We start from the raw sequence: 21,609 nt of genomic DNA, 5'->3' as shown, positions 1-21,609 counted from the left end.
TTTTTATTACTATTCACATAATACCTCATTATCTAAACGTAATTTTAGAAGTTGGACAATGAGAGACAGTGAAATGAGATGATTTTAGATAAAAGTTGAATAAAATATTATTTTTTTAATATTATTATTATTTTAAAATTTGAAAAAATTGAATTATTTTGAAAAAAATTATAATGATGAAATGAGATAAATCAAATGACTCCTTAATTTATTAGAGAAATTTAAAATTAATATTTTTTATAAACTAAATATTGTTATATCAATAAAACGGAGACTGTGTTTTGTACACCGACTTCTAAGTGAGAAAACTCATTAAAAACATTATATTTATTTTGAATTGGTGATTTCTTAATTATAGATTATCTTTTTCACATTTTCATACAATTTTCTTCTTTTATTTTTACTTTTTCTTTCAAATTGCAGTAAGACTCCAATTTGATATGCTGTATCATTTAAAAATCTACCTAAATTTCTTTGCTTTGTAAGGAACTTGTAAAGCCAAATTTCATAGTGACACTTCATTGTTGGGAAGAACAAATTAAAACATTCGCCTTGTTATTAAATGTTGCAAAATCCAGTTCATGTATCAGTCTCACACTTGAAACCCTTAAATTCGGGTAGAAACTTTTCGATGTTGCAGAAATATGCACCACTTGCTAAAAGAGAGTAGTGTCTGAATAGGGCAGATATTAATAATTCAAAGGAAAGCTGAGGATCCTGTGAGGCTATTTATCATTGAGAGAGCTCCAATTCCATTACATCACAGTTGTCATTTACCAGATTATCTATAATAAAGATAACATTATAAACAGTAAATTTTCAAGTAGTATGGGGTGAGCTTCCAAACATTCTGGTATGACAGTGTTATTGGATATCAACAATGTCTATTAGAGTACCGGCCATGTAACAGGAAAAACAGATCAAACATGTTTTGTCTTTTCCCTTATTGCTCACTGCTATTTTCTTTCAACTTAACTCCTGCCTTTTACTACCATATCAGCTTGACTTCAACTTCACAATAAACCTTCCTCCGGAAAACTTTCCATGTCTTTGTAATTTCTTGGCAATTCCTTGATTCAGCCTCTGTGATTTATACAGCCCTATCAGCTTGTCTTCCAGAAAACTTCATCTGAAAAAATGCCACATCCTCATCTTTCTGTACAGAAGAGAAGGTGGGTTAGGATACAATTATTTAGAATGGCAAGAGAGGGGAAATAGGAAAAGAAAAAGACTAGTGGGAGGATGAAAATCAAACAAATACCATTTCCTTAAACAGAGGATCTGGTGTCCCAATTTTATGACCAGCAGGTATAACTTCCCAAGGTTTTCTTGCCTTTCCAAGATCTCCAGCTTCGTCGGAAAGAGAAAGTGTTCTATCGGGAGGCAAATTAAGCTGCTTTAGCACCTTGAGTGTCGGAAAAAAGCAAAACCATTCAGTCATGAAGAAAACATCTCGAGACAATGATTTGGAAGGTACTTCTGAATGTGATGTGCTGAATGAATGCAGAATGTGAAGCATACCTTGACAGAAAATGATGGCATGAAAGGTTCTAACAAATATGCAAGAAGATAAACCAGCCCTACAGAAGTTCTCATAACAACAGAGCAGGAAGCTTGGTCTTGCTTGTATAGCTTCCAGAACTGGCTCTCCTACATTAACATCGATGAACAAACAGTAATTAAAAATAGTGAGAATTATCAAGAAAATTTGAAATATCAATAAATTTACAACCACTCATCTTTAACAAGCTTACTTGCAGATATGCATTCCCCTCACTTGAAATGCTCATTCCGATTTTCAATGCCTGCTTAAGTTTTACCTGTCACATGAAACATAGATAATTCCCCTTCTAGGTAAACAATGCATAGAGAATAATTAAGCAATGGGTCTGCAAATAGAACATTCTATTTCATGAAAACTAAATTGATCATAACTATATTTAATCACCTTTTCCATTGCCTCCACATATTGGTCCACATTGTTACCAACTTTTTCTGCCAATGTTTTTGTCAAGAGATGTGATTCTGCCCCTTGTGCATCAGGAATGATAGATCCATATCCTTGTCCTGAAACAATTAATCATCATTACAAAAAAGAAGGGAACACATGGAATGCAAAATTTGAACGTATGAGGATCCAAAAGGTTATGAGTATGAAATGAACAGGATGCTAAGACGCAGGAATGAAAAATAAGGTGTTCTACTCCGACCATACAAAATTCACTGAAACAGGGTGTCCGCAATCAGCTTACTAACCTGGAGGTTTGACAATGAAACTCAGTACTCTGTTAATGAAATTGCCCAAATTATTCAGTAGCTCGGTATTTAGTTTTGTTTGCAAGTCTGTCCATGAAAACAATGTGTCTGAGACCTAATGAAAATCAATCCATTAGAATTTGCTAGTAGTGCAAAGAAATCAAGAATCACCAGAAGCCTCATCAACACAACTTACCTCCGGTCTGTTAGTCAGCAAGTAGTATCGCCACACTTCTGGGGGAATGTTGGTACCTTTCGCATCATTGCCAAAAACACCCGTGCCCTTGCTTTTAGAGAACTTTCCTGCAATGACATGCAAGATTGATAACAATACTGATGCCGATGCTGATGCTAATGATAATTTATCATGATGATATTTAAAAAAAAATCTAAAACTTTCATAAGAAAATCATCACATGCTAATCACCATAAGGTGTAGCATAGCAAGAACCACTTTTGGTTGCCAAAAATATACCTGCTTCATAGTTTAAATATTCTGTCACACTAATGCTCTTCATCAACGTCCAGCTTTCTCCTGTTCCAAGAAGTGTGGATGGAAACATCACCTGGAATCAGATCATTAAGCAAATAAGCAGATAATGGGAATAATCTACTAGTATTGATTGGATGAAATAACACTGTATCAATACTAACTTCAAAGGATTCACTTATTACAGTCTTACAATGGACTCCATCATATATGTTAATATAATTTATATGCATGTCAATTACTATGAACGCATGAATAAAAAGTCTGACAAGAGTTGGGCTGTGTAGAACAATTAACACGAGGCCAAGCAGATGATGCTACACTTAATGGAATGATTTATTTGATCTATTTTTTCAAACAAAAACATGGCAACAAGAAGATACGCACAGAGAACACAAGCAGTTGTAGTTTAACGATTATAAATCTGCAAATTAGAACATAACAGTTGAAAACTCTTACAGTGTGGAATGGCACATTATCCTTTCCCATGAACTGATACAGCTCCACGTTTTCAGGGTTCTTCCACCACTTCTCCCAGTCAGGTGTGTAGCATGCAGTGATTGAGATATAACCAATAGGTGCATCAAACCATACATAGAAAACCTTATCATCATAAATTGAAGAGAGAAGATGAATCAGTGAAACCAAAAAGACCAGATGTCAAGCTGCAAACTTCTTTAGGGTTACTATCAAAAGGAATTTCTCCACAGAAAGGTGAATCTCGAAAAATAACAAAAGGTTATGTGCTAACCTTATCCTTAAATTTCTCATGTGGAACAGGAACCCCCCACTTAAGATCCCTGGTAATACATCGGGGCTTCAGGCCTCCTGTAAGCCATGCATATGTGGCTTGAATGGCATTCTGGCTCCAAGACCCTGCAACTGACATGGCATTGATATATTCCTCCAATTTATCCTTCAGCAGTGGGAGCTCTAGAAATAAATGGTTCGTATCACGAATTTGTGGAGTTGTCTGACATACCTGTTAAATACAACTTAATTCTGAAACCAGAGAAATGTTCAAAAGAAATGATTATATATTTTCCATTTCCCATTTGCAGAGAGAAAAAGTGAGACTATTTTAACTACATTTTAGCAAAGACCATTAATCAAAAAGGAGGAAAAAGGGTTCAGTTAAAACAATGTAGAGGACACACAAACCTTACACCTAGGATCTTTAAGTTCGGTAGAATTTAGCATCTCACAACACTTTTCACATTGGTCTCCACGTGCAGAATCATAATTACAATTTGGAAATGGGCAGGTGCCTTCCACAAGCCGATCAGCCAAGAATCGATTGCAGTTGTCGCAATAGAACTGAATTTTTTGTTTGAATTAAAATTAATTAAAAATAAAAAATTGTTGCAAGTTTGCAGTACTCAACAAAAAAGGAATAATAGCCAGAAAAGAGAACGAGGAGTTTTACATGCAAACAAAACCATCATAGCAGCTGAACAAAACTTTGTACCTGTTGTATTGTGTTCTCAGACAGCCAATTGTTCTCCATCAGTTTCTTGAAAATGTCTTGGCAAACATCAGTTTGTTGAGGAGTTGATGTGCGCCCAAATTCATCAAAACTAATGTCGAACCAATTGTAGACTTCCTTATGAATTGCATGGTATCTGTAATGCAAAACACAAAGTGAGATTTCTTAGACTTTAAGGCCACATTATTAAAACCATCGACCAAGAGCAAAGGTTAAGAAGAATAAGGAAATGTCAAAGATCAACCTAAAGAGACTCCATTGGAGGAATCGAGTATTTAAATGCACTATGACCCAGAATTAGAGATCGAAAAAGTAACCCACTAACATCTATAAAAATTTAAAGGGAAAGTAAGACCAGTCTGCCTCACCACAATCATCATTGGGACAAAAAATGGCATCATATTTAACGTACATTATACAAACTATCTGAAGAATGTTACAAAGTGCCAATCAGTAAAGGAGTTACATACCAAGTTTTTTTTTTGGTATGCAAACGAAAATAAACCTACAATAACCAAAAATTCAACTGAAATCATAGAACATGTCCTAAGAACAGCTTGCTTACTTGTCACAAATCTCTTGTGGGGTACAGTTCTCCTCCATAGCCTTTGTCTCTGTTGCTGTTCCATACTCGTCAGTTCCACATATGTATATCACATTGTAGCCACGAAGACGGCAATATCGAGCAAACACATCGGCACTTAGAACACCTACATTATGTATGCCACTTTAGCTTCTTGGGCCACAACTTCAGCTAATTTCAGTAACAAAAAGATATCTATAAAAAAACTCAACAAATCAAGCTCAGCCAAAAAGTTATTCTATATGAAACGCTCAAGCTAAGAACACTATTCAATCACATTGCAACTTAGTCACTAACAAAAACACCAAGATTTAGGTGGAAAAACCTTTCAATGTGAAGGAAAAACTACAGAACAACACCGAGCAATGGTTTGGTCATATTTATGAACTGGAACGGATGAAGGGCCAGATTTTTTGGTCCAAGTCTTGAGAAACACCAACAACGGAAGCAACATAATGATTTACCTCTCTAGACATCACAATGCAATTTTCTTGTGAAAAGTACAAATATAACTAAGTCACCATGCCAAAGAAATTTGACACTTCGGTGGAAATCACCAATCTGAACTTCACAAATTCTCCATGATTGTGTGCTCCACAATAGAAAATCATTTCCCCCTTGTAAATTTTCACAAGTGAAAATGCCATTCTGTCCCGATCTTGGTTAATTACGTCAAATTAACACTTGTCACTCACCGAGGCCTGAAACAACTTTTTTCCCCTTGTCACCTCACTGGCCTCACTTCACTTCACTTCAGAAATCCTAAGCCCACATGAGCTTAAACTCATGGAGTCGGAGTTATGATACACTTCAAATAGCCATAGAGACAAGGAACCAGACATTCAAGGAAAAAGATTACACAATTGTTAAATGTAAGTAAGAATGAGAAGAAAAAATTAGAAGGAAAGAAAAAGAAAATTGCACATGACTTGCAAACCCCATATTCTAGAGCGTGCTACTAACATAAATTCAATTCCGTTTTGTGCTCCGAATTGTACTCATGCACTTCAAAAAGTATGCAATACTTCGGAAGCAATAGTAGACCACACCATTCAAGAAAATAATTTCCATCATTATGAGAGAGGAGATATATTATTACTCCTGAAATACTAAAGGATCACTTTAAAGTACGAGGGAATTATCATGGCATGTTTTAGCTAAAAAGATGTGTATTAAAGGGAAAACTTAAGCGGCAAATACTCAATAATTCTATAGTGGTCGTACAAACCTTCCTCCCTCTATCTCGCATGAACGATAGACCAAATCATGAAAAATTAACCAGTTTCATTGAAGTACGCTTATACAAGGGATATCGAAAGAAAAGCGTACGTAAAAACATGCAGGTAGACAGAACAAGAAAAGGTAGGAAATATTTACAGCCGATGATGTTTCCGAGATGAGGGACGTTGTTGACGTAAGGCAAAGCGCTTGTGATGAGTATGTTCCTCTTCCCAGGTATAGGCAACTTTGGAATTTTCTTACAACCTTCCTCTTCTCCTCGTATGTCTTCCTTGCGGTCTCCCATGATGCTGTTTCTGGGTCTCAGAGAGAAGCAGAGAGACCGAGGTTGAAGGAAGAAACAGGTTTAAGGGCCAGGTTTTGTCGACTAGTCCAGTTAGTGGAGGGATTGAATAAATACCATATCCATGACTATGAGAGCTCCCAAGCGAGTGGAACATCAACGTCATGGATCGAAGCTGACTTTGATTTGTTGATGCCAAACCGAACACTGCTTAATTAATTTAGAATAACGAATATATCTCTTTCAAATCCAAGGTATTTAACACTGCTTTATCTGAGTATCAGAGTTGGATAAACATATCAGAAATTCGATCCGTATAGGTACTTCTGCAGGAAGCTTTTCTTCTCAACAGTTGCCCCGACTGCCGAGGTGATGGAAAGTGGAAACTTATATTTCACACATGCAAGTGTTCCGATCGATTTCAACTGGTGAACTAGCTTTGCGACGAGGGGTGTAACCGATGTTTTGACACCGTATCGGATGGTGGCCTCGGGGTATTAGAACGAAATATTTTGATGTTTATAACGTTTTAAGATAACGTTTCGGAATAATATTTTGAAATAATCGATATATAAATAAATTATATATAAATACATACATATAAACTATAAATAGTTTAATCTGAATTGAGGGTTAAAAAATAAGTTTGTAATTTGAAAAAATTTAAAAAAAAAATGAAGGCCGAAATATCGACCGGTACAGGCCGAAATATAGGCCGAAACGGCCGGTATTTAGGCCGGTACGAAATACAGGTAATACCTATACCGGCCAAGTGGCCGGTACGGCAAATACCGATCGTATCGGCCGATACGAAACGATTTTCACAACTTTGGGTGTAACCGGTAGGTTTGGTCGGGGTTGGTTTTTTTTTTTTTAATTTTAAAATTGAATCCGTATAGATAGATTTTGAGAATTGAAGAATTGATATCCGACCGATTGATTCCCAAACTAATAAACTAGCAAGTTGGGCTTTTAGAAAGTCGAGCTTGGAACAACTGCAAATCGATAAATTAAAAAAAAAATTATCTAAATATAAAAATGATATTAAAACAAAAAATAGGAATTATGTAAAACTATTATAATATATCTAAATTATTTATAAGAATCATATCATCATATATGTTCATAAATGTTAGTGAGAATATGATGGTTACTTAAAATTAAAATTAAAAGATTTTATGATCTATTAATTTTATGTTATTTATAATATTTTATGTTATATTACTTTTATGTTATAAAATGAAAATTTATATATTATATCAAATGTTATAATAAGATTTATAAGATTAATTTTTATTTTATGTTATATCAAATGTTATATTAATTTTATATTATTAAATTATTATGCATGAATTTTAAAATTTCATATTAAATTAATTAAAAATTTAACATATAATATATATGATATAAATAAATCATATAAAAAATTATTTATATATAATAAAAATAAATAAATATATATATATATAAACCCGTCTAGTCTAATTTGATCCGGTGTAAAAAAAAATGGAAATCGAAATCGGACCGGTTTAAGATCGGCTTTGAAAAAATAAAATTGATACTTGATCGAAGTGGCTTGGGAATCCAAGTAGATTTGCATCTCTTTTTTGCTACTTTTGCTTTCTTTTGAATTATCTACAGATTTTAGAAAGAACAAATTCGTTTTGAGATGTAAGAGCATCCCCATCCGGATGCCTAAAACACTGTTATCTCTAAAATTTAGAGATGAAATTTAGGGTTTACGAGTTTGGCGCCTCCCATCCCATTCCCTAAATTAGGGATTACTTTTCGGGGATCTACAGTCATTCCCCATATTTGGGGAACCACTGTACATCCCCAAAACGCCCGAACCCCAAATCTGTTGCCCTTCCGTCCCGCGTGTTCCTCTCTTCCCTCTCGATCGCCCTCGTTCGTGAAGGAGGCCCTCTCTCGCCCCGTCTGCCACCATCTACGGTGTCTTCTCTTCATCGACTCCACAGGAATGTAAGTTTTCTCTTCTCTGTGAAACTCGCGCCCTCTTCTTCTCTCCATGGATGGACTCTGTCCTCTCTCGCAGAGATTGAACAAACTGAGCCTCTTTCCATGGTGAATCTGATATATTTTCGAGTTTTATTGTTATGATCTATTGTATTTGTCAGTTTTGCCACTTAAAATCCGAGAACCCTAGATTTCAATTACTACTCTAGGGCATGAATATTCATGGATCTGTGACCCATATTCACTGGATTTAGAATGCATGTATCTGCCATGGTTGGATTTTGTTCCTGGATTTATCGACTTCTTAGTGCTATTTTATCAATCGACTTGCTGCTATATACAAACACTGCATTTTATTAGGTGCTCTGCGGTTTGAATGAACAATTTTTATCATCTATCATTCACGGCACAGTTACTTTATTGTTCTTAATGGATAAATCTCAGACATTGCTCTGCTTTGTGGAGCTTGTGTGGAGTGTTGTGCATCATTTGGCCATTAATTCCTGAAGCTGAGTGCGTATGAAAACTCCCCATTTTTGTATGGCCCGACTCTTTTTCCCTTTGAATCATTTACCATAATCCAGTTGGTTATGTTGTCCAATGAGACCAAATGGTGTTATTTTTTATAGCACTATTACTGTCATTTTGTCATTACCAGCTTTGAGCTCCCTTGTTAGTTTGTAGTATTTTTGTTAAATGACTCTCTATGAAAAATATTACTTGTATGTGTTTAGGAATTTATAATTCAACATGATACATTTCTTGTATCATTCAACATGACTATAATGAATATTTCTTGTTATATAATTTGTATTTTGTCAATGACCATATATGTTTGGGTACATATGGCTATATACCTTTGGTTTGTGCTGTTTTTGCCCCCCATAATCCATATAATGGAGACAAACATGTTGTGTATTATTAAACTTTAATGGTTTATGTCCATACAAAGCCACCCGAATGATATATGTCCTCCTCTGATCACCACACATACAAAGCCATTTTTAATGACATTAACTGATTATTGATTGTGCTTTGTGCATCAATTTTTCATACAAATTTTTAATCCTATACTCTCTTCAATTTTCTGTTATTTAATCATATACTCTCTTCAATTTTCTGTTATTTAAATGAAGTACTCTCTTCAATTTTCTGTTATTTAATCCTATACTCTCTTCAATTTTCTGTTCCTATACTTTCTTCAATTTTCTATTATTTAATCTTATACTCTCTTTAATTTTCTGTTATTTAATCCTATACTCTCTTCAATTTTCTGTTATTTAATCCTATACTCTCTTTAATTTTCTGTTATTTAATCCTATACTCCCTAATTTTCTGTTAGCTTATACTCTCTTCAATTTTTAATCCTACCTCATACCAGTTATTTAATCTGAGTTTGTGGCATGTGTTTGCTGGTTTGAGCTACTGTTATCTCTTTAATTATTGTTCCCATGGACTAAACTCTGTTGGTTTGACAAAGATAAAATCTGTTTTTATGTTCTTATGCACTTTGCATGCTGTTTAGTATTGGAATTTCCTTCTCTAACCCCTGGCTGTGAATCTGTCTGTGCTATTGGGACCTTTGCAGTGTTTAGTACTGATGAATAATTATTACTTGTGGGGGAGGGAGGGAGGGGGCTGCATGTCGACTGTTAGGCTATGATGATGGGGTTTAGTAAGATAATTCATAAGTGTTAATGGGCCCCATTGAGATGGCGGGGTAATCCTTACCCGAATGATCATACTGCAGTTTGTAATTGTTTTCACAAAAGGCACGTGGGGTTTGGGTAAGGTTTTGCAGCCATTTGATGTTGGGCTCATCTCTCACACATGATGTAAATTTTGTAACCCATTCTGAGCCACATTTAAAACACACAAGTGTTTAGGGAAGTGGATGAGAATGCTCTTATTTTTACGTTTTCAAACTAAATTTTTTATTGGATCTGAGTTGTCTTAACCCTTCGGCTGTGATGATGAGACAATCTGAACATGGTGATAAAACACTTTGGCACACACCTCCATGGCATGGTAACCCGGATGGCCGATAAATAGTGGCAACCGGTTGTTGCAACCATGCAAGTATATGTGCCAAGTGTGTCGTCATACGTTGCCATAGGATTCCTGAGCCGGCTACAAAAATCACTTGCAAATTTAGTTCTTAATTTTCTAACATGTGTATTACATGTTTTATGTTTACAAATTTTTAGAGATGGACTCAGGAGAGCATGGAAATATGTTCTTCACTAGCCTCCTGACTCAGGAGCCTGAACTTGACCACATTTATGTTGGTCAAGGTGAACAACATCCAGTGACTTTGGATGACTCTCCACCCCCGCCCCAAGTAGATCCTCCCCCCTCTCAAAGAAAATCAGCCAGGGGTGCAAACTTCACCCCCGAAGAAGACAAGTTACTTGTCTCCGCATGGCTGAATAGTAGCATTGATGCCATCCAAGGAACGGACCAAAAACACGCCCAACTTTGGGAAAAAGTTAGTCAATACTTCAATGATTATAAAGAAAGTACAAATGAGCGAAGTGTTGGGTCCTTAATACATCGGTGGTCTGCCATTCAAAAGGCGACGAACAAATTTTGTGCTAAACTCGCCCAAGTTGAAGGGCTGAATCAAAGTGGCATGACTGAGCAAGACAAGGTATAAGCATCCACTTAATTATTATTTATATTCATTATGTTTCCTTTATCTGCATTTTGGGTTGGTTAATTATTTGATTTTCATTTTGAATTGGAAGTTTGACAAAGCGAAGGTCATGTACCAATCGCTTGAGAAAACGACCTTTCAGTTCGAGCATTGTTGGCAGCTATTGAAAGACCAGCCGAAATGGAATCAGCGTTGCACAAAGGACGGGACAAAGCGAAGGTCGACGATGTCCCCTACATATTCGCGTACATCATCCATGGCAACTAATTCACCCATTGATTCAGTGGGTGGTACAGAGGGCGAGAATATGGAAACTAATGATGTCATCGATTTGGATAGGCCAATAGGAAGAAAAGCTGAGAAAGGAAAACGTAAGGCCCAAGGCAGAGCCTCAGAAGAGCTTGTGGAGCTTAGCAAGAAAAGGTATACTCTCCTAGAGGAGTCACGTGCTCAGGAGAAAGAATTTTTCCGACTCAAGGCGGAGAAGATGGCATATGAACGAGAAATGGAGGAAAATAAAACTAGACAAGAGGATGAGAGATTGAGGTTGGAGGCGGAGAAACTGGAAATCGCCCGGTTGGAGAGAGAGGAGCGCATAATGTTGCTCGATGTGAGTACGTTAAATGAAGTTCAGCAAGTATATTTCCAGCAACTTCAAAGAGAGATATTGGCGCGACGCACTGCATCCTCAGATTAAGGCTTTTTTTTTGTAACTAAACATTTATTCAGCACATAAATGTGATGTATATTATGAACCACTCGTTTATGGCACTTTTCTGCGTTTATTGTATTATATAATTTGTACGTTTGCAAAGTTTTATTAAGAAGATAGAAAACGTGATCGTCAAATTTAAATCATCCATGGAACGATATTTCTTGATTACAACTCGACATTACAAATTCTTAAACTATTACAGATAATGAAAATATTACAATAACTTAAACTGCATTTTCTTGAACCAAACATGTTTTTTGGAATGAAAATTCTAGAAACTTGAAATACACCGTCGCTACTAATGATAAAATAGAGACTCCAACACAACCTTCTCTTCTATTGTTGGGAATGGAATTGCCAGTGATGTTCAATTAAATCTGCTTGTAGAAGATGATGTGCCGAGCTATCCCTAATTTCATGATGGCGCTGAATGAAGTTCATAAACTCATTTGTTGGATTGCGCGACAATTCTGGAATATCATCATCAAGTTGATCGTACTCCATGTTCAGACCTTGACTATCATCACGCTCGTCCTCAATGATCATGTTATGTAGAATAACACATGTTTTCATTATATTTGTTAGGTCATTGACTTTGAATAATCGAGAAGGTCCACAAACGATTGCAAATCGTTGTTGAAGTACTCCGAAGGCGCGCTCAACATCTTTTCTTGCAGATTCTTGTGCTCTGGCAAAGTTTTTCTTCTTATTCCCTTGGGGTGATGGAATCGTCTTCACAAACGTTGGCCACTTAGGATAAATACCATCGGCAAGGTAGTACCCCATAGTGTAGTCGTTGCCATTGATTGTGTAATTGACTGGTGGAGCACGCCCTTGAGCAAGTTCCATGAAAATAAAAGATCTCTCTAGCACATTAATATCGTTATGTGAACCGGGCATACCAAAAAATGCATGCCATATCCAAAGATCATATGAAGCAACTGCTTCTAAAATAATAGTTGGTTCACGGATGTGGCCAGAGTACATACCTTTCCAGGCAGCGGGACAATTTTTCCACTTCCAATGCATGCAATCAATGCTTCCTAGCATTCCTGGGAATCCCCGTTGTTCACCAACAACAAGCAATCGAGCAATATCATTGGCATTTGGAGACCGCAAATATTCATCTGAAAAAATAGTTACGATTGTCTTGCAAAATTTTTTGAGACTCTCCATTGCGGTGCTTTCTCCAATACGTATGTATTCATCCATAAAATCTCCAGTAACCCCATAGGCCAGCATTCTAAGTGCTGCGGTTATCTTTTGCATAGAAGATAAACCAAGTCTTCCGGCATTATCTCTTCTCTGGACGAAGTACGGCTCGTAAGCCTCTACCTCATTTAGGATACGGAGAAATAAGGGACGACTCATCCGAAATCTCCTTCGAAATAGATTGGAGGGATATACTGGATTTTCTGAGAAATAGTCACGAAAAAGGCACTCATGCCCTTGAATATGATCACGCCGAATAAACTTACGACGTTGGCGATTGCCATGATGTCTCGATGACTCTCCATCAGCCTCGGCATTAATAACAGCATCTAGCTCATCATCAGATGACAAGTATGTAAGTAATTTGCGAAAGAAAGAACGAGCCATTTAATGAAGAGAGTTAGAGATGAGACTTGAATTTTTGAGAATGTGAATGCAAGCAAAATGCGTATTTATAGATAAAAAAATTACCGTTACATATAAGACACAAAATGTTAACGTTGAAGAAAAGATAAAAAAAGTTACCGTTAGAGAAAAGACAAAAAAAGTTACCGTTGGAGAAGAGACAAAAAAAGTTACCGTTTGATAAATGACAAAGCGTGTGTACTAATCAGAACGAATTAAAAATGTTACCGTTATACTATTCTGCAAAATATTTATCATCAATAAACGAAAAATGCACATATTTAAAAAAATTATTATTTTTAATATCGATATTGAATTGAAAAATAATACTGTATCTGTCAAAAAAATCGTATAAATATTTATAAAATGTGATATTTGAAAATAAGAGAATAAGACAAAATAATTAGTAGTTACAAATGGAAATGGAAGTGAGAGAAAAAAATAATAAAGAAAGAATAGAAGAATATTATTTTAATAGAATAGAGAAAGGATAGGAAATGGGATGTAGAATGTTTTATGAAAATGAGTAAAATTTAGGATAAAATTATAGGAAGTGTACTTTTTAGCTAAAATTTAGAGAAAATTTTAGGCATCCGGATGGGGATGCTCTAAAATGTGTCATGTCCAAAAGGGAAAAGCTTGCGCGCTAGTTTTCTTTAAGCTACTGTATGGAAAAGAGAAACGCTTTGCTGTAAGCGAATTATATGGAATAAACTAACGTAATTGATTCCTCAAAAATAAAAACTGGCGTAATTGAACGTGATACTATAAGGTCTCGTTTGTATTCTTAATTTATTTCAACTCACATCAATTTATATTATCTCATTATTATAATTTTTTCCAATTTTCACATAAAATATAATAAATAATTTAACCTTTTTAAATTTCAAAACAACTTTTTTAAATTTTCACACAAAATATAATAAATAATTCAACTTTTATTCTACTATTTACAAATCATCTCAATCTATCTCAACTCATCTCTAAATCCAAACCACTCCTAAGTCTATAACGCATCAGGCGAATTTATTCATTTACTTCGGGGAAATTTCTTTAATTTACTTTTGTGAAATTTATTTATACAATTTCTATAAAAAAGAAATATAGACATGTAAATTTTTTTATAATTATTCACACAATCATATTTTACTTGAAAATTATTTTCATAAAATAATTTATAAAAGGAATATTATTTTTTTAAAAAAATACTATCATTTTAAAACTCGATTAAATAAAAGATTTTAAAAATACTATAATTGTACAATGTATATTATTATAAATATTTTTTTTTATTGGCATTGATTGTCCAAGAACAGTGTGTCGACTAATCTCGGAAGTGTATAAGCCCTTGACAAAGTTTTTTGTAAGTACACCTCAGATAATTCAAAGGAAAAATCTCTCAATCTGATGGTCTCTAGAGATGGATTGCACTCAAGAGAATTTAAACCTTAAGCATGAGAGAGCATACCCAAACCCAATGCCTTTACCACTTGAGCCCCTAGAATTATTTTATTATAAATACATTTACGTGGTCTCGTTTACATTCAAAACTCACCTCAATTCAATTCATCTCATCATATCATTATAATTTTTTTAAAATTTTCACAATAAATATAATAAACAATTCAATTTTTTCAAATCTCAAAATAATTTTTTCAAATTCTTACACAAAATATAATAAATAATTTAACTTTTATTCTACTATTCACAAATTATTTCAACTCATTTTTAAATCTAAATTACTCTCACTTTAAAGCCAAACATCAAAATCACTATAGTTAATTATAAATTAAATTTATTAATAAAAAAATCTTAGATGTGACTAAGTTGGCATGACCTTGAGGCTTGAGCCACTGCACTATGAACACATACTAGTGCTGACTGTTGAGCAGCCGAGCACTCGGTTTTTTTTTTAATGGAAAACCTTGTAGAATTTGCTTGTAGAGGAATTAAAAGTATTTATATTGAGTAATGTTATATGTAATTATAAAGTATATAAATATTGTATAGTCATTTTAAAAAAGAATAAAATTTATTATTAAAAAATTATTTTTTTTTTATATAAATTTCGTATTTATTTATTTTTTAAGTGATTATACGGCGTTTACATACTCACGATTGTAACTATCATTTCTCTTATATATTTATGGTACACTTATGTTATGCGCGAGAATAATTAAATTACGTAAGAGTAGCTAAATTATATATATCGGCCTCAGATTCACATTGCTAGTTTTTATTAAAAAATAAATAAAGAAAAATTAGGAATATGCAAAAATTCCAAACTCCCACTTTATTCACTTTCCAGCCCTAAATCAAATAGTTAAAAGAACCTAAAAATTAGATAGCCCACGCCACAATCTCACCTATCACTTTTGCCTCCGAAGGGTTCACTTAGATTTTAAGAATATTTCAGACCACCGGTAAATAATCAGACATGTGAAATCGGGAAGTTTTTACGGTGAATTGAGATGAAAGTTATAAATTAAATAAAATATTATTTTTATTTAAAATTTTTAAAAAATTAAATTATTTATTATATTTTATTTATAAATTTAAAAAAATTATAATAATTAAATGAGATGAGTTAGATAATTTTGATATCCAAACTTCTTCTAAACAACTGATCCAAGTTTACCAAACCCTCGTGGTCTGCTGGTATTAGCTCATATGTAAGTAAATAAAATAAAAAATAAAAAGACTCTTGAGAGTGTCTATAATATGGATTGCATTATTTATGAGTTATTATAAAATTATAGTGTAAAACATATTATTCATATTATTTAAATAATAAGATTTAAATTTATTTATAAGATTTAAATTTTATAATTTATTTTTTAAATCAAATTATGTTATATAAGTATTTTAGTGAGTGTGTTATCTACACTTGCTTATAAATAGAATTTTTTATTATTTATTTATATAAAAATAACAAGATACACAAGCCCCTTAAGAGTGCTATAACAACTCTCCAAGTCGACGTAATAATCTGATCGTATCAAATTAGATTTTTACTACAAATCCAGACATTGATCACATCACACACCCACACAGGGCCACGCTTATAACTTTTCATATGATGTGTGTGTTTTTTATAGGGTGTATATATGTTTTTGATAAGGTATAGAGTTTGAGATGGTAAATAAGAACTGATGGGAAGATTTTTTCATCAAATTAGGACCTACTTTCTAGTTTCTTTCCCTCCGTTTCTCAGTTTTCTGTTCTTTTTCAAACGGCTATATGTGTACACTAACTCTGGGAACAGCACACAGTTAAAGTTTTAGGCTTTCCACACGTAGATGCAGTCAATTCAATGGCTAAAACGCCTCAAACCTCTTCTCCTGGCCTGTAAAGACAAAGCGTCCATAGCTAAAGTCCATGCTCTCATGCTCTTGACCGGTCTCTCCCTTCATTTAAGCTTCAATGGCCGACTAATAGCATCGTACGCAAATATAGGCGATATTGTATCTGCCAGGAAAGTGTTTGATTTATTGCCTCACAGAGGAACAGATGCGTGGAATGCAATGATCATTGCGTATTCACGTAATGATTTCCCTGTTGAAGCCGTATATCTTTATCGTCAGATGATCTTGGAAGGTATTAGACCTGATAGCTCGACTTTTACGGTGGCCCTCAAGGCGTGCACGCGCCTGTCAGATTTGAAAACGGGGGAGGAGATTTGGGATAGAGCATTAGATTGTGGGTACGAGTTTGATGTGTTTATTATGTCTTCTGTTTTGAATTTGTACGCAAAGTGTGGGAAGATGGATGAAGCGATCGAACTGTTTGATATGATGCCGAGAAGGGATCTTGTTTGTTGGACAACTATGATAAGTGGGCTTGCACGGAGTGGCCAGCCAATAGAAGCGGTTGATATGTATAGGCGAATGCAAAAGGAGGGAATGGAAGGAGATGGGGTTGCTGTGTTGGGATTGATACAGGCTTGTGCGACTCTTGGAGACTCAAAATTGGGTCCTTCTGTTCATGGATATCTGATTCGGAGATCTCTTTCTATGGATGTTTTTGTTCAAACTGGTCTTGTGGATATGTATGCAAAGAATGGGCAGTTGGAGCTTGCTCATCGTGTGTTCAAGAAGATGCCTTATAAGAGTGTTGCATCTTGGGGTGCATTGATTTCTGGCTCTGCTCAAAATGGTTTCGCAGGGAATGCACTTGAATTCTTGGTAGAGATGCAGAGTTGTGGATACAGACCAGATTTAGTGTCTCTTTTGAGTGCACTTTTAGCATGTTCCCAAGTTGGGTTTTTGAAATTGGGAAAGTCTTTACACGGATATACTTTGAGAAGGTTTGATATTGATCAAGTTTTAGGTACTGCTGCAATTGACATGTATTCAAAATGTGGAGCTCTTTCTTGGGCACGTACTCTCTTCGATAAGATAGATTCCAAAGACTCGATCTCTTGGAATGCAATGATTAGCAGCTATGGAATTCATGGCCATGGGAAAGAAGCTCTGTCGCTCTTCCTAAAGATGACAAAAACAAATCTAAAACCAGATCATGCAACTTTTGCTTCTCTTCTCTCGGCCTTTAGTCACTCGGGTCTTGTGCAAGAAGGTCAATACTGGTTTAATCTCATGGTTAGTGAATATAACATACCTCCAGCAGAAAAGCATTATGCTTGTATGGTTGATCTTTTGGCTCGTGCAGGTCGAGTAGAAGAGGCTCACAAGCTAATAGATTCCATGAATACTGAACCAGGGCTTACTGTTTGGGTTGCCCTTCTGGCAGGTTGCTGCAAAAATGGCAACTTAGTGATTGGAGAGATTGCGGCAAAGAAGGTACTTGAGTTAAATCCTGATGACTTGGGAATTTATGCTTTGGTATCAAACTACTATGCCAAGGTGAGGAAGTGGGACAAAGTAGCTGGTGTTAGAAAAATCATGAAGAAGACCGGGATGAAGAAAGTACCGGGGTATAGTGTAGTGGATGTGAAAGGGAAGCTCCATGCTTTTCTCATGGAAGATAAGCGCCACAATCAATATGAAGATATTATGCAACTCTTGGATAAGTTGGATCATGAGATGAGAGCCATTGGATATGTCCCAAAGACTGAATTTGTCTTGCATGACCTCGAAGAGGAAGTTAAAGAGAAAATGTTGAGTAATCACAGCGAGAGGCTTGCTATTGCTTTCGGTCTTTTAAACACGGCTCCAGGAACCAGATTACTGATCACAAAGAATCTTAGAATGTGTGGGGATTGCCACGAAGCAACGAAATTCATAACCAAAATTGTGAACAGAGAGATTGTTGTGAGGGATGTAAAGCGATTTCATCATTTCAAGAATGGAATCTGCTCATGTAGCGACTACTGGTAAAGTAGACGTTCACATATTTGCTCTCTTAGTTGAATTTGTCACAGCTGAGATGTGAGAATATCAGGTGAAATCTCGCCTCTGCCAGAAAGTGAGTTCCAAATATTATATGAGGGTAATGGAAGAGACGAGCATATCGTTTGGCACAACCTTTTTAGGAGTGTCTGGATGCAGGTTGGAAACCAAAAAAGTGTGGCTTCAAATGTTCAGGCTCGACAATCCATCGCCAGATGCTGGTGAAATTAGTCCGTTATTATTCATCAACCACCCTACAAACTTCCCCTGGACCTTTTATACTCTATACTTCGGCTGAGTTCAAAGAGCAAGGCTTTGTTTACCATTCATTGTAATGGAGTTTATTTGGAAGCTTGAAATCTCGAAGGGACACCGCAGAAAAGGACATGGATGATTTTTTTCTTTCTTTATCCAAATGTTTTCCTGCATCCTTAGCATAGATAGCTATGTCCTTCAGGCACCGAAAAAAAAAAAAAAAAGGCCCAAATCCAACCATAACACCGTTCTTAATTCTCAATTTCCAGAAAACTTCCGACAGAATTTGAAGTTTTTGCCTCACTTTTCTGAATGCTTTGGAGTTTGGTGGCTGAGACTAGTGGATATTGCCTGCTGAACTCTGATAGGCTCTTCACAGTGGTGTGGCGTGGTGTGGTGTATAAGCCTCATCCCAGTAGCATGTGTATGTCCCGATGTAAAATTGCTTGACACTTTGTAGAAGAATGGTGGGGCTTCTTAGTTAGAATAGGTGAACATAGCCGTCATTGAATAGATTCTGTGGATTTACGCAATGTTGATCTATGTGATCAGCATTATATGGGAGTTCTTGTTCACTCACTAATTAGCCAGTTAATTTTTATTAAATAATGACGAGGACAATGTCAAGAAATCCTATATTTCAAGTGGTGTGAAAGGCCCATGCCTGAGCCTAGGGAGAAAAAAACAGAGGCTTGAGCTAAAATGTTTTATTAATTTTGAAAAATGAGATAAAAAATTGAATAAAATGAAGTTAAAAAATTGTTTGAATCTTATTTTTTAATATTATTTTTATTTTGAAATTAAAAAAAGTGGTATTGTTTTTTGTGTTTTGTTCGAAAGTTTGAAAAATGTGTATTGAGTTTTGTATTTGAATAAGAGAAATGCTTTGGGACCCGAATTTATGTCCTGAATGCTCTTTTTTTTTTTTTTTTTACTTAGTGATTAAGGAAGTGTTTTTTAATAATGTTGTGAATTTTTTATTTATTTTAAAAATGTTTATGATGATTAAAAAAATACATAAAATAAAAGAAATAAAAAATAAAAAAATACATTTTGCCTTTTCGGTGGATTTTTGGACTATATCTCTCGGGAGATGTAGCGTTACTCTTTAAATAATGATTAGATGAAAAAATTAAAAATTACAAATTAAAAAATATTTTATACTTGAATGATGCTTGTGAAAAAAATTATGAAAAGTTGTGAAAATATCTTACCGTCCAAACAATCCCAGTACTGTTAAGGTCCAGTGTGCAGTAAATTATTTAGTTTATGGATTTTAAAAATAATCTTGAATAAGTCTTCAATGAAGCGAATTTGGAATCAAGTTTGAAGTTATTTACCACTCGTTTGGATACTTAAAATGTCATGTCTCAGAATATCTATGAATAACAGGGAAGTAATTTGAATTAAAATATTTTATGAGATTTTGAGAAAAGATAAATAAAAATATTATAAAATTAAAAAATTATTTGAATATAATTATTTAATATTATTTTTATTTTAAAATTTAAAATTTAAAATTATTGTATTATTTTTTGTGTTTTATTTTGTGAGTTTGGAAAAATTGTAATAATTAGATAATGATTAAATTAAAAAATAAAAAATTTTATGTTTAAGTGATGTTTAAAAATGAAATATTTAAGAATATCGGAGAATACTTCAACTTTAGTATCCAAATGGATAAGTCTTTTATATGAGTAATTCTACGTATAATCGTGAAGTGCGTAAACTCCGCGTAATTCCTTTAAAAAAGAGTAGGGTACACCATTAAAAAACTATTTTTTTCATATGAATCTCATGTCTTATTCATTTTTTTCAAAGCGATTACGCGACAGTTGTACAATTCACAATTATAAATATATTTTCTCCTTTTATAGACATAAAAGAAAAGAAAAAGAAGCATAAGTTATTTCCAAGTTGTATTAATTAATTAGTACTGCTACAAGTATAAAAAAATTTACATAAATAAACTCATAAACTAACATAGCTAATTGATATTGATTGATTTATACAATAAACAAAATATGATAGAGAATAAGTCATACATATTATAATATTATGAATATATTCCAAGTATGGTAATATTCTAATAATTTCATATGATATGTTTGTTCTATTTTATAATAAAATTAACTTTATAATATGATGTAGCACATCAAATCACATTAATTTATGAATTTATTTTTTTAAAATTTTTGTGTGGCGAAAACATTTCTTCCAAGTAAATATTTCGAATTCTGAAGTTAGGTGATCCAAAATTAGTAAATATTTCGAATTCTGAAGTTAGGTGATCCAAAATATTAGCACTAATTTGATGGTAGAAAAGAAGTGAGGAGAATTTTTACTTCCAAAAGAGTTTAAACAGAAGAGACGGGGGGGGGGGGGCCGTTCCCACCGCATAAAAACTACTAGTTTTAACACCCTTATATTTACTGCATAAAGATCGTTACTTCTGAAATATGTACTAAAATAGTTTTTTGAGTTAAATAGTATATGAATAGTAGTTAATATGTTTTATGGGATTTTAGAAAATGAGATAAAAAAAATTGAATAGAAATATTATAAAATTAAAATATTATTTTTTAATATTATTTTATTTTGAAATTTGAAAATATTGAATTATTTTTTATACTTTATTTGAAAGTTTAAAAAAGTTGTAATGATTATGTAATGATTAGATGAAAATTTATAATTGAAAAATATT

At 34.1% G+C, this 21,609-nt stretch overlaps 4 protein-coding genes across 4 annotated transcripts; 2 read left to right on the top strand and 2 right to left on the bottom strand.

Moving 5' to 3' along the window:
• Nucleotides 1–715: 715 nt before the first annotated feature.
• On the bottom strand, nucleotides 716–6,515 carry LOC109011131 (probable methionine--tRNA ligase). Its single transcript, XM_018992205.2, has 14 exons — nucleotides 6,193–6,515; nucleotides 4,798–4,942; nucleotides 4,215–4,368; nucleotides 3,908–4,063; nucleotides 3,498–3,728; nucleotides 3,206–3,349; nucleotides 2,732–2,822; nucleotides 2,453–2,559; nucleotides 2,257–2,371; nucleotides 1,949–2,067; nucleotides 1,755–1,820; nucleotides 1,522–1,650; nucleotides 1,262–1,405; nucleotides 716–1,156 (listed from the first exon to the last, which is right to left on the bottom strand). The coding sequence occupies exons 1-14, from the start codon at nucleotides 6,338–6,340 to the stop codon at nucleotides 1,091–1,093; spliced, it is 1,815 nt and encodes a 604-aa protein (XP_018847750.1). The 5' UTR covers nucleotides 6,341–6,515; the 3' UTR covers nucleotides 716–1,090.
• A 3,802-nt stretch (nucleotides 6,516–10,317) lies between these two features.
• LOC118348398 (glutathione S-transferase T3-like) lies at nucleotides 10,318–11,667 on the top strand. Its single transcript, XM_035689958.1, has 2 exons — nucleotides 10,318–10,964; nucleotides 11,062–11,667. The coding sequence occupies exons 1-2, from the start codon at nucleotides 10,497–10,499 to the stop codon at nucleotides 11,665–11,667; spliced, it is 1,074 nt and encodes a 357-aa protein (XP_035545851.1). The 5' UTR covers nucleotides 10,318–10,496.
• Nucleotides 11,668–12,021: 354 nt separating this feature from the next.
• LOC118348396 lies at nucleotides 12,022–13,284 on the bottom strand. Its single transcript, XM_035689955.1, has 2 exons — nucleotides 13,164–13,284; nucleotides 12,022–12,551 (listed from the first exon to the last, which is right to left on the bottom strand). The coding sequence occupies exons 1-2, from the start codon at nucleotides 13,282–13,284 to the stop codon at nucleotides 12,022–12,024; spliced, it is 651 nt and encodes a 216-aa protein (XP_035545848.1).
• Nucleotides 13,285–16,369: 3,085 nt separating this feature from the next.
• LOC109011132 (putative pentatricopeptide repeat-containing protein At3g25060, mitochondrial) lies at nucleotides 16,370–19,058 on the top strand. Its single transcript, XM_018992206.2, has one exon. The coding sequence runs from the start codon at nucleotides 16,602–16,604 to the stop codon at nucleotides 18,636–18,638; it is 2,037 nt and encodes a 678-aa protein (XP_018847751.1). The 5' UTR covers nucleotides 16,370–16,601; the 3' UTR covers nucleotides 18,639–19,058.
• The last annotated feature ends 2,551 nt before the right edge of the window (nucleotides 19,059–21,609 follow it).

The sequence above is a fragment of the Juglans regia genome, chromosome 1 (genome assembly GCF_001411555.2).
Source record: "Juglans regia cultivar Chandler chromosome 1, Walnut 2.0, whole genome shotgun sequence".
Taxonomy (NCBI): domain Eukaryota; kingdom Viridiplantae; phylum Streptophyta; class Magnoliopsida; order Fagales; family Juglandaceae; genus Juglans; species Juglans regia.
This window is presented reverse-complemented; position numbering and strand designations above follow the sequence as displayed.

What these genes read in the sequence shown, in the direction of transcription:
- LOC109011131 (XM_018992205.2), bottom strand. Translation starts at nt 6,340, where the DNA reads ATGGGAGACCGCAAGGAAGACATACGAGGAGAAGAGGAAGGTTGTAAG. An exon ending in ATGAGAAATTTAAGGATAAG is followed by an intron (nt 3,350 to 3,497) that starts GTTAGCACATAA and finishes TATGATGATAAG; the next exon opens with GTTTTCTATGTATGGTTTGA. An exon ending in ATCCTCTGTTTAAGGAAATG is followed by an intron (nt 1,157 to 1,261) that starts GTATTTGTTTGA and finishes TCTTCTGTACAG; the next exon opens with AAAGATGAGGATGTGGCATT.
- LOC118348398 (XM_035689958.1), top strand. Translation starts at nt 10,497, where the DNA reads ATGTTTTATGTTTACAAATTTTTAGAGATGGACTCAGGAGAGCATGGA. An exon ending in GCATGACTGAGCAAGACAAG is followed by an intron (nt 10,965 to 11,061) that starts GTATAAGCATCC and finishes TTGAATTGGAAG; the next exon opens with TTTGACAAAGCGAAGGTCAT.
- LOC118348396 (XM_035689955.1), bottom strand. Translation starts at nt 13,284, where the DNA reads ATGGCTCGTTCTTTCTTTCGCAAATTACTTACATACTTGTCATCTGAT. An exon ending in TCATGGCAATCGCCAACGTC is followed by an intron (nt 12,552 to 13,163) that starts GTAAGTTTATTC and finishes TTAATGTGCTAG; the next exon opens with AGAGATCTTTTATTTTCATG.
- LOC109011132 (XM_018992206.2), top strand. Translation starts at nt 16,602, where the DNA reads ATGCAGTCAATTCAATGGCTAAAACGCCTCAAACCTCTTCTCCTGGCC.